This window comes from Kryptolebias marmoratus, linkage group LG6 (assembly GCF_001649575.2).
Source record: "Kryptolebias marmoratus isolate JLee-2015 linkage group LG6, ASM164957v2, whole genome shotgun sequence".
Classification (NCBI taxonomy): Eukaryota; Metazoa; Chordata; class Actinopteri; order Cyprinodontiformes; family Rivulidae; genus Kryptolebias; species Kryptolebias marmoratus.
This window is the reverse complement of record NC_051435.1, coordinates 7,168,745-7,181,452: the sequence shown is the minus strand read 5'-3', so window position 1 is coordinate 7,181,452 and position 12,708 is coordinate 7,168,745. Positions and strand designations below refer to the sequence as shown.

Below are 12,708 nucleotides of genomic sequence, written 5' to 3'. Positions count from 1 at the left end.
AGTAAACACTGTTACAAATTGTGAATATGAATTAAAAGATCTTGTTGATAACTGTCTTTAGCAAACTGCTGCTATATTTGTTATCTCTAAAGCCTGGTTTAACACTGGTTCTTCTTTTTCTTTCTGCTGTTCCCTTTTCAGGGGTCGCCACAGCAAATCATCTTCCTCCATCTAACACTGTCTTCTGCCTCCTCTGTCCTCACTCCAACTTCCTCCATGTCCTCTCCAACTGCATCCATGTGTCTCCTCTTTGTCTTTTTCCTGGCAACTGCGTCTCTAACATCCTTCTACCAATATACCCACTGTCCCACCTCTGCACATGTCCAAACCATCTCAGTCTGGCCTTTAACTTTATCTCCCAGTCCTTCAACCTGTGCTGGACCTCTGATGACCTCATTCCTGATCTTATCTGTCCTCGTCCCTCCTAAGGAGAACCTCAACATCTTCAGCTCTGCCACTTCCAGTTCTGTCTCCTGTCTTTTTGTCTCTAAACCGTGCAACATATCTGGTCTCATCACTGTCTGTAAACCTTTCCTTTGACCTTTGCTGCCACCCTTTTGTCACAAAACATCCACTCCATCCTGCCTGGACTCTCTTCTTCACCTCTTTACCACACTCCCTGTTTTCCTGGACAGTCAACCCTAAGTACTTGAAAAGAGGGAGATCAAACTGGGGCTAGATGAAAGAAAGCCTGCATCCGTAGGCCATTAGAGCATACTTGTTATGAAGTATAAATGTTGTTTTTGTACAAAGAGAAACTAAAAATAGCAGCTTACTACAAAGCGATCGTGTGTCTGCCACTTCCAAGTTTACATGTCTCTGCAGCTCAGCTCATTCCTGTTTAGATGGAAATGGCAGTTAAATAGGAATCAATAAATCACGTTGTTGAACTGATATGATCTAGAAACAGATTTACATTAAACCAGTTCCAGAAAGTCGGTGTTATCTATGGTTAGATAAACTCTGCACGGAGCTCCCTGTGGGGGTGAGAAGCAGCCAAATATTAAAAACTCACACACATGCATACACCTTGTTCACCGTTTTCTGCCCAAGACAGAACTTTAATAGCACTCCTAACTCAGTAATAAAAGACATCTCAGAGTCTTGATTTTCAATGTGCAAAAAGCTTTGTAGATATCGATTCAAATTAATATGCGAGGGATATTGTTTACCAGCAGATGGCACAATATAACAGGGCTTCACTCGACGTTTTTATGAATTAAAATATTTGTGCATGAAGCGAAACTGCACTGGCAACGTCGAGCCCTGAAGAAATAACTCAAAGAAACTTGTTTTCATGGAGACAAATGAGCCTGTTTTTGCATGGTGTGCTTTACCACAGGTCTTTGTCTGTTATTCAAACAATTAAACACTGCATGCCCACGGTGACTTCACAAGACGATTGTGTGCAGAGAAAAGCACTTCAGGGCTTTCTCACCTTTCACAGTCTAACCACAACAGAAACAATACTGAAACACGTCATGCTTTGGAACTTGTTCAGCACACTCTTCATTCAGAGTGGCCATAACAAAGAAGTAATCTAAAACTGGACTGAAACCAGACGATGAGGGCGGCTCTTACTCTGCACTCGATGCTGCTCAGTGTTTGTGGGTGGAGGTGGAGGTGGGGGTGCTCCAGGAGAGAGAGGGGGTCTCATCTCAGTATGAAATGTGGGGGCAGAGAGGAGTTGAAGGGATGCAGCTGAAGGGCCGACTGAACAGAAGACAAAGCGTACTGCCTCTGACACCTGGGTGAGAAGCACAGAGGCCGCACAGAAAAGAGCCCGAACCAGGTGGATGAGCTGAAAGCTAATCATCAGAAACATGCCCACGGGAACAGCTGCACGCTAAGACTTCTGAGACACACCGAGGACCTGCTTTCACATCGGCTCACGCTGATTCAGCACTCACACTCGAACGCTGATTCAGCTTCACTCTGTTGTTTTCCTGTTTTTTTATTTTTCTGTATGTAAACACATCTTCTGCACTCTTTCAGGCATTCCTTCATCAATCGGCTCATGCTCATTTTAAAAATATTTCACTTCATTTACAAATATTTACTCATAAAAATACATGAGGATGTTTTTAATTTATTCATAAACAGCCTTCTTTTTTAATCTGCCTCAACAAACCGGCTCTATGTTTGTCTTTTAGCTGCTATTCTGCTACTTTCAGCTTTTTGACTAGAACAGAAAGACTTATTTGTCATTGAGTGGAAAAGAAAAATGTAGCTACCATTCTGCTGCTTTTGGCTAGCCTTTTGCTACTTTTAGCTTTTAGGTAGCCTTTTGCTACTTTTAGCTTTTAGCTAGCTTTTTGAAATTTTTAACTAGCATGTCCCTGCTTTTGCTTATCAGCTAACCCTTTACTACATCTAACTATTCTTTTTCTAATTTTAGCTGTTTGCTACTTTTAGCTTTTACCTAACCTTTTGCTATATTTAGCTTCTAGCCATCATTTTGCTACTTTTGGCTGTCAGATGGTGTTCTCCTTTTTTCAGTTTCAGCTAATTTCAGCAAAGCAATCAGGTCCGGATAAAAGCTTAAATTGTGTTTTAGCTGTGGAAGAAGAACAATGAATTAAGCTGTAATTTGCAAACATTTTATGAAAACAATATGAGCCATAAAAAAGGAGGAAAAACAGAAGGAAGCACTTCATTGTTGGGCTGTGCATCACAGTTCAAGAGGATTGGAGGATTGTGTTTAAGGTTTATGACGACAGCACTCAGTTATAATCCTTGTCAGCGTTCAGCAGTTATTGAAGGGTTATTACAGCTACGACTTAGTGGCACCGCAGAAAAGAGTCTGGAGCAGCATTTAGTAAGGCGACCTTTGAGTTTAAGCAGTAAAAACCTTTCATGTTTCTACCTAAAGGTGCAAATTAACAAGGTGCCTTTTAGTTAAGTAAAAAATATTCTTTATACTTTTACTTACACAGCAAAGTCAATAACTGAAATCATAGAAGTAACTTTAGCAGTAAAAATAAAGCAGCATATAAATGAAAAATAAAAAAGGATTCAGTTGTTTTAAAAGGATAATTTATCAGAAATAAACCAATCTGTGTTCTTAAATCCTCTAAAATAAAGCTACTTAATTTTTTTTGTTTTTTGCAACATTTACTTGCAACTTTCATGTGCTTAGTCACAAAGAAGCGTAACCACTGTTGGTTATTTAGAGAAGTAAAACCAGAAAGGAGGGAAAGCAAAACTACATTTAGAAGAAAATGCATGTAAACCTGACAAGGAAATACAAAGTACAAAGTTAATGTGTCTATTTGAATAATGGTTTTATAAAATGTTCATGTTCTGATTAACTTGTGGAATGTGCATATTCTTTTTTACATTATAGAGTTCAAATTAAACTTGAATTTAAAGGCAAAACATTTGTTTTATGTTTTAAAAAAGTTTAACTATTAGTTAAATTTAAAAGATTTTTGCGCACAGAAGTGAGAAGGTAAAGTTCATCTGCGCATCTGTAAGCACATACCGCAGATTAAACATTAAAATGATAAAAATAATCAGGTTAAAAGATGAATTTAACCTGTTTAGTTCATCAACTCTGAAGTCTCAAGGGGGCGGATCACCACCTGCAGCGCAAGCCGTCACCTCGGCTCCTTGCGCCGGATATCCCTCCGCCCCGAGCAGCGGGCCCAAGAAGTAGCTCCGCCTCGGATGCTAACAGCAGGCGGGGAGGAGCCAGGTAGCGGCCAGACTGACACGTAACAGTCCTGCGTGAAATTTAAGGAAGAAGCTGCATCTTTTTTTTTTTTCAATAAACTGACTCTTGGATTACCACCCTACCTCACTCCAGGCTTGATGAATAGCTGAGCTGTCCCGTCCCGGAAGCCCCCGTTTGAGCAGCCCTCAGGAGGAGCGACCTTAGCGGGACAAGTCCGACGGGGCAGAGCCCGACGCTTAAAATGAGATTTTCTGTGTTTATTTCTGTCCTGCGGTCGCTCGGCCCGGTGGTAATCGGCGTTTCGCTGGGGTTCACGCTGAGTTTGCTGAGCGTGAGCTGGACGGAAGACGCGTGTCCCCTCGCGGGGACGGAGGACGTGACTTCGGGTCAGGATGGACTGCTGAAGGGAGCCCGAAAGCCCAGCTCCGTGTCGGCTGCGAGCGATGCGGAGTCCGGGGAGGATTTCCAGCCAAGAATAGTCCCATACAAACAAGCCCAGCCCAGCGCTCCAAAGAAAGTTTTCAGGTAATTTCTTTGCTGTCTGAGCCTGAACCTGTGAATTCATTCTTAATGAGAGTTAATAAAATGATGAACTATTAAGTTTCACACATAAATGATGATGATGATGCTGAATGAAGAGCCCACACATCAACACGTGGAGCAGTCTCATTAGTGGCAGCCATAATAATGTAATTCCCAGTTAATAGGACTTTCCTCCTTCCTTTCTTTCCTTGTCATATTCCCATGATGATCCATTGGAGCAGCTCTGAGGCTGACTGTAAGCACACACACTCACTGGAGACTCTGACTTACACTTTCTCCAAAAGCAGGCAAACATTTCCAAGAAGTTGTGGATAGGGACCCTGTTTGAATGTTCACCCCGGCTCCCAAAGTGGCTGAATTTCATTTCAGCCCCTTTTAAAAGCCTCACGACGAAGAAAGTTTGCTTAAGTTAGACAGGAAAGCTCTCCCAGGCTGGAGGATTTATGCGGCAATAGGTAGTAATTGTTTAGTTAACCCAGAAAATGTCAAAATGTTGTAATTAACTGAGTCTGATCAACAACTTTTTATATTTATCTTAACATATAGCAAAGAGAAAAACAGCAAATCCTTCCTCTTGAGATCCTGGGATGTGTGTAAACATCCTTGACTTTTACCTGCCTTTGATTATATTGCTCAATTGTTTATCCTGCTATTCATCTAAAGGTGTGCCGCCGTTATAAGCCGCCATTGATGACATGAGAAGTATAAGTCATGGGTAATGATGAGTTGCTTTGCAAGTCCTTGCATGCTTTTTCTTTTACTTTTTCCCAAATGAGTAACGTTATTTGTTTCCCTGTTTGTCAGGTTTCTAAAACAAACAGGATGGAAACCAGAGATGCAGCATAATCTGTGAACGCCAAGTGCTGAATGACCGCTCGAGTTTGCCGGAAAAGCTAGTTAAAGTTTAAAGAAGCAAACCACAAGCTGAAAGCTAAAAGAAGAATGCTATCTAAAAGCAAAAAGAAGCAAAAACTAGAAAAAAGTAGCAAATAACTAGCTAGAAGCTAAAAATTGGAACAAGCTGTTTGAAATCTAAAAGTAGGAACTTAGCTTTCCTACTTAAGCTAGGAGCTTAAAGTAGCTGAAAGCTAAAAGTGTCTGAAAGGTAGCTAATGCTGAATCAGCGTTCACACAATTAGAGGAAACAGTTAAACTTTTTTCCAGCTCTAATTTCTTTTCTTGTCATTTGAAAAATCCTGCCACAGTTTGTCGTCTAACTCATTAAAAAAAAAAAAAAAGCAGCATTCATCCAGTAGCTGTTTGGTCTGACATGTTTTTCAGGGCTAAATACATAAGCACAGAGTTGGGGATGCGAGAGCGCCTCTTCGTTGGGGTTCTGACATCCAAAAACTCCATCAACACCCTGGGCGTTGCTGTGAATCGCACCATAAGCCATCACTTGGACGCCGTGGTCTTCTTCACCGGCAACCGCAACCGCAAAGTCCCTCACGGCATGTTTGTGGTTTCTCACGGAGACGAGCGGCTGATCTGGAACATGTTTCAGACCATCAAATACATCTTTGACCATTACATCAACGAGTATGACTGGTTCTACTTCGTCCAAGACGACGCCTACACAGAAGCTGACAGGATCAAGGTGCTGGTGGAGCACCTGAGTGTGGATCGAGAGCTTTACATGGGCCGTCCTGAGGAGTTCATAGGTGGAGAGATGGAGGGGAAGTACTGCTACGGGGGGTTTGGGTACCTCCTGTCACGCAGCTTGCTCCTCCGGCTTCAGCCCTTCCTGGAGAACTGCAGGAATGACATCCTGAGCTCCAGGCCTGACGAGTGGCTTGGAAGATGCATCATTGACTACACCAGCGCAAACTGCGTTAGTGAATATGAGGTAGGCCGACCGTATTCTCGACAGAGATTCGTAATTACCACCATTCATTCACCTTTCTTTTCGTGTGTGAAGACTGTTTCTTGGGGTCTAAATGTTTCAGGCTGAGCGGGGAAATGAAAGGAAGCAGTTTATGTCTGAATGAATGTTGAGCCGTACAGAAGAAATGCTTGAAGACAGTGATTCAGAACAGCTGTGTGTTTGGTTACAGCAGGGGGCTCTCCTCTTCTGGAGAAAAACCTAACTGTCCCTGTAGAAATCGCTCTTTGCCCCTGGGGCGGTACTTAAGACTGACAGACAGCTATATAGAACTGTAATTACTGTGCTGGCGAGGAGATGGTATTCATATTACAGAGTAGAGGGCTAATGCCCTTTAACTTTCAGCAGCACCGGGGCTGTAGTGGAATAGGTAAACAGGCACAGACAGAACAGCTGAAAGTTCAGCTTAGGTTCAATAGTGTGAAAATCCCCTGTGGGTCAACATGCGCTGCTCCTATAATGTCATTAGCATTTAGGGTCAAACAAGCTTTGTCCCACTGCCTAAAGGCATTTTTTTGGTGTCATTCACCGCACATTGCTTTCATTATCTCTCCCCGAAAGGCAAAAGATGGGCGATAATGTTTTTGCCTGTCTTCACAAACCCCTGGATGGGTTTTATTGAAGCTCTCAAAAAGTAATTATCAGACGAACAACTTCTTAACTTTTGGAGTCAACAGGGCATGAAAACATGAAAAGACGTTGTTAGAAAAAATGCGTTTACTTCTACATCGTGTATACAGGCCGAGCTTTTGTTGTCGACCCATTCCGTAGATGTTTTAATGTCTCGTGCTCCCGTTTTGTCCCCACTTGACTTTAACCCATCTTGTTGCACAGCTGAGAGTTGCTCGGCTATCTGAAGTGGCCTGAGGCACAGGAGCTCCAGTAGAGCCCCTCAGATAAAGGAGAGGAGGCAGGGGGAAGTTAACAGGCCTGGAAGGGTGAAGAAAACAGCTTGAACACAGAGCCAGACAACATTTTCTCTTTTCAAAGAGAACATTGATGCCAATTAGGCACGGACAATGCTTCACTAAGTGTACAGCTACAGGCTGCAATCTGTTGGCAAACATTTGTAATGGAGTGGCCTCGCTGCTTAGTTAAGCAGTGTCTCCATTCTTTGTTCTTTTAATAGCTTCATCAGATTGGGTTCACTTTTTTTAATCACTCACCACTTTATAGGTGGTGACTGTCTTTTCAGCTTAAACGGTTGTAAGTGAGATTCTGCCACCAGTTTCAGTCACGTCACCTAGTCTTCTTCTTAAATTCTAGTGAACAATTAACGAAACAACAAAAAACTTGTAAAAGTATGTATATGTTGAACCTGTATATTTTATTCCCGAAACATTTTATTGAGCAGACTTCATTGTTTAGATGTAATGTGTGTCTCAGAGGAAGTAACACTGCAGAACAACTGAGCTTGAAATAACATCTGGCATGCTTCTCCCATGGCATCACAGCTCATGAAAAGACCTCTCTGTTTTTTTTTTTTTTCAGGGTCTTGAGTACCACCATTATGAGCTTGGAAAAAACTCAGATCCGAGTAAAGAGCAGAATGAACAGTTCAAGAAAGCTCTAACTGTTCATCCGGTGTCTGACCCTGAACAAATGTACCGGCTGCACAGATACTTCTCTGAGATTGAACTCCAGAAGACTTACGATGAGATTGCTAAGCTGCAGGTAAGCAGATTGCCAAGAGTCACGAATCACCCGTGGATCAGTCAGAAATAAAATCCTGGCTTCATACATTTTAATGTCGTAATGGTTGCATGAAAACATAAATGCTTTTTTGTTTTCACAGGCAGAGATAAAAAACGTTAGCGTGCTTGCTTTCGAAGGCAATCGAAGCGCCCAGTGGCCAGTGGGGGTCAACCCACCTTTCGACCCTAAATCCCGGTTTGAAGTCCTGAAGTGGGAATACTTCACAGAGGAGGAGGTTTATTCATGCATCGATGGCGCTCCAAAGTGTGAGCTGCGAGGCATTGACAAAATGGACGTAGCAGATGTCATAGACACAGCCATAGGAGAGCTCAACAAAAAGTACATGCCCACCTTGCATCTTAAGAAGCAGCAACTGATTAATGGCTACAGACGCTTCGACCCCACCAGGGGCATGGAGTACACCTTGGACCTGCAGCTTGAAGTTGTCAATCAGAAAGGTCACAGCCGGTCCATCACCAAGAGGGTCCACCTGGTGCGACCTTTAAGCCTCATAGAGATCATTCCTATGCCCTATGTCACCGAAGCTACCAGGGTTCACATCATCATACCCCTTACTGCAGAAGACCGGAGCTATGTCAACCATTTCCTGGAAGTCTTTGCTTCCAATGCCTTCGAGACAAGTGAGAATGCGGTCCTAACGCTTCTGTTCATTTATGACCCTGAAGAGGCACAGCATGTCAATCATGACGATATTTTTGCTGGTGTGAAGAATCAGATAAATGTTTACGAACGAAAATACCCAGCCGTAAAAATCCCATGGATAAGCGTCAAGACAGAAATACAGTCGCAGATCAAATTTATGGACATCATCTCAAAGAAGCACCCAATTGACACATTGTTCTTCCTGGCACACGTTAACACAAACATCAACGTTGAATTTCTGAACCGCTGCCGCATGAATTCAATAAACAATTGGCAGGTGTTCTTTCCTATCCATTTCCAGGACTACAACCCTGATGTGGCCTATCACAACCAGCCACGCCCAGCCACCGTTGATCTGATAAAGGATGCGGGACATTTTGACCGCAGGGCGTTTGATGAAGCGTGCTTTTACAACTCGGACTACATGGCAACAAGGTCTCAAATGGTAACAGACGTTCAAGAAAATGAGGATCTTCTAGAGAGCCTGGATATCTATGACATGTTTGTAAAGTATTCGGGCCTACATGTGTTCAGGGCAGTCGAGCCAGCCCTACACCAGCAATACCGCTACCAATCCTGCAACCCAAAACTCAGTGAAGATATCTATCATAGGTGTATTCAAAGCAATATGGAAGGGATTGGTTCTCGATCCCAGCTTGCAATGCTGCTGTTTGAACAAGAACAAGGAAACAGTACTTGAAAATACCAGATACTATCTGCTGTTTTTACATGGATGATTGAAGATGCCGAAGAGCTGTTGGGATATGGGCAAACAGGAGCAACAAGTCTTCTGCCACTTTAGTTGACACTCTCCTTTTCTTCCTGAACGCAGCCCAAGTTTAAGGCTGCAGTGACTTTCTCCACTGTCGCGAGTGCTTTAAGGGCTATTTGGTTTGTTTTCCTAGTGAAGTTTGATGAATACGTGTTGTACCTTGTAATGAAATTGGTCTGAGTTGCTGAGACCAAATTTATTTCCAACGCTGACAGATTTAAAAATTGCATCAGGCAATTTTTAACCACCAGAGGAGAGAAACTAAAAGGCAGAGACTTGTCATTTTGATGGTATTTTATAGGAGTATTTAAATGTTCAACTAGAAAATCTTTATTTGGTGGGCAAACACTCCTTATTCTGGAGTAAACTTACCGGCTTGGCCTTTGAGGACTGAAACTGGTTAAGATCATTACCAGGGATTGGTCACAGTTAGACGAAGTGAGAGAAAATCCTTGTCTTTGCTACACAACCAGCAGTAAAGGGCTACAAATATGAGCCATTTTCACAGAATGTATCACTTGTTTGGTTCACAAACTGCTGAATGAAATTTTCTCTAGAATACAATAGACCAATGTGAGCTAATGTGCTGGGTACAGCTGCTCATGATTTGGTGGTAAAAGTACGACCAGCATGGGTTGTAAAACCAATTAACCAAAACAATTACTGGACATAAGTGATAAAAAGCTTTTGTGGGATGTTGCTTTTCTGCGGGGGTACATGCAGCCACACTTTAGCTTTTAGAGAATTTTCATTGATTAAACATCCACATCAGATGTACTTTAAATTACAGGTTCATGTCAAAATAATTGATTTACATCAGTATGTTGCACCACTATTTGTGCGCCCCTTTTATTTAAGGGCTTTCAGTTCTTGCACTTTTGATACTTAACTGGTTTGAGTATTTACAAAAGTGTATCTTTGCAAAATGTGCCTTTACAAAAACCTTTCATGTGCTGCCTGTTTTTGTTTTGTTTTTACATTGATATATTTGGTATCGTTAGGATTTATGTGACTGTTTTAAATGCATGGGAGAATTAACTGTGGAGGAAGCCTGTTACAGCTGGGAGACTGAAGTGGTTGTTGGTTATTTTTTTATTTTTAATTTTTTATGGCAAACTCGGACATATGATGAACCCCAACCATCTGCAGGTTGTAAAAGTGCCTCAAAGCAGGGAGGAGTTCTCTGGACCGTATGCGTTGGTTTTCATATGCAATACATGGAGACTTTAGCGACTGATTGTGTTTTTCCTTAAAAACTTTTTTTGGTACAGGAACATTTACAAGCTTAGGAGCCTTAAGAATAATTGTGAGAAATCACTTTGGTAACTCTCTGAAGTGATGTACATGTTTGTAATTGTATTTTAATCTGATAAGGTATTGCAAAAAATAATTTAATTACATTAGGAATGTTTTCTACATCAACAAAAATGGCAACAACAAATGTTTAACTGTTCCAAAGTATTTTAGACTGTTTAAGGCGGTATCTCATAGGGCTGCGACTGTTGGGAGACTGAAACTTGACTCGGATCATGATAAAATATGCACATTTTCCATTGCAGTCTCACTGAATTCCGAGTGTTTGCCACCAGTGAGCCATGCAGTTGAATGCTGCGTTGCCAGGTTTTGAAAATCATCACTAATTTTTTGTGTGGACAGGCTTGGAAAACGTATAGGACATGCACAGGATTTAATTTCCCACCTTCACCCACATCGAACCCGCCACTGCAGCAGCCCCACATTTACTCTACTGGGGGACACTTTAGAAATGAAGCAGTTTTCTGGTGTTAGAACAAGCTCTGGTGCTCATCAGACAGGTTTGTGACTCAAGAGAGGAAACTGAGAACCCCAACGAACATCACAAACCAATCTGAAGACTCATGAGTTCTGTCACCAACTAGTCGCTCGCCGTCGCAGCCCAGTGAGATACTACCTTTAGTTAAATATTTTGGTGTCAGGGTCCTGAGTGGTTGAAATGTCTACTCTCCTCCAGATGTTGTGAAAATGCAGTAGGGGTCCTTTCTGTCACTGAGTGGTTATGGATGTAGTGGTACTGAACAACATTTAAGTTATTAGTAGCTTATTATGTGCAATATTACAGATAATACAGCTGGATAGGCAGCTCTTAGAGGACAGAATTGTTATTTTCAGCAAACATTTGCCTCAAGTACAGCAGTGTGTGTATCACAGTACTGTTTATGACTCATACCTTCTGTTTGATGCAAAGTGAATACACTGTAATTTCTTCGACAGGCCCTTTTTAATGTATTTTTCTCTCTCTAGACACTTTTTTATTCCTTCAAATTTACTTTGATACACATAAAGGCGAGGCAAGTCCTTTTATTTAACTGTAATTGGATTTAATATATATGTTGAAAACACTACAGCCACATTGGTGGTCCCTAAACAGTGTTTTTACTGTATTATAAGCCGTGTGAACACAGAGCGTTGAGGTCAAGTTTTACGCATCTCTTTTGTAGTGAGAGCAGCTTTTTTATGGTGACAGTGCACCAGCTATCTTAGTATGAATGTCTTTCTGAAGAGTGTGAGGCTGATAATGTGCACAATGAGAAACTGAGTCTTCCAAAAAACAAAAAAAAAGAATCACTGTGAAAAAAGGAGGCTGAGATTACATTATGAAGTTACTGAGATGTGTTGTCTTTGCCTTCTGTCAACATGAAAGGCCTAAAATTAAGGAAAATGGCAGAATAATTATCTTGTTTTGTTACCACGGTCATCATCGCTGAGCGAAGGCTCTTGTGTATTTTTGTCTATAATTTATTTACCTGTCAGATCTCCTGAATTACACAGATTCTTCATACTTCTGCACTAACACAGGCTTTTCTTGACATTCTTTGTACATTTATAAATATTTCATAGGCACTCTATTTTTAAAACTTGTTTTCTAGTTTTTAAATAGCAAGTTATATATTTTATTATTTTTTTTGTCCAAAAAAAATCATGAAAAAAAGCACATGCTTTATCATATTTTGTATTTTGTGGTCCCAAAATCATGTCACAAGTTGTGTGCATTTCACGTTGATTTTAAATACAAAAGTTCGCTGCAGAAAGCAGCTTTTAACAAAGGCTGAAGTCCACTGGTTTACATTGTTTTATGCACATTGGTACTCAAATAAAACCAAAGCGGTACATTTTAGTTGATGCACATGACATGTAACTGAGTGCTGTAACTCTCAATAAACTGTGAATTATTGTAATTTTTTTTAAATAAAGAATATTTGAATATATTTTCTCTTTGATTTGTCTTCACCTTCACAGTAAAAGTGGGGTTTCTGTTTTGCACCTACAAACTCCAGTTTGTCCTTTAGGTGTCAGCAGAAGAACACGTTTCCTATCTGGACCACAGGTAGCGGACCGGTTGTTGCTGCTGGTTGCACAGCTGATAAATGGCCCTAAACAGCACTGAGAAACATTTCCAACGCACAAAAAAAAAAAAAAAATGTAGTTTTTGTTCAGTTG

The 12,708-nt window shown here is 41.3% G+C and overlaps 1 protein-coding gene across 1 annotated transcript; it reads left to right on the top strand.

The window, feature by feature from the left end:
• The first annotated feature begins 3,721 nt into the window (after positions 1-3,721).
• On the top strand, positions 3,722-11,852 carry chpfa (chondroitin polymerizing factor a). The gene is made up of 4 exons (XM_017420734.3): positions 3,722-4,201; positions 5,501-6,065; positions 7,593-7,775; positions 7,897-11,852. Exons 1-4 carry the CDS (start codon positions 3,918-3,920, stop codon positions 9,157-9,159), a joined length of 2,295 nt encoding a protein of 764 aa, XP_017276223.1. The 5' UTR covers positions 3,722-3,917; the 3' UTR covers positions 9,160-11,852.
• Positions 11,853-12,708: the final 856 nt, after the last annotated feature.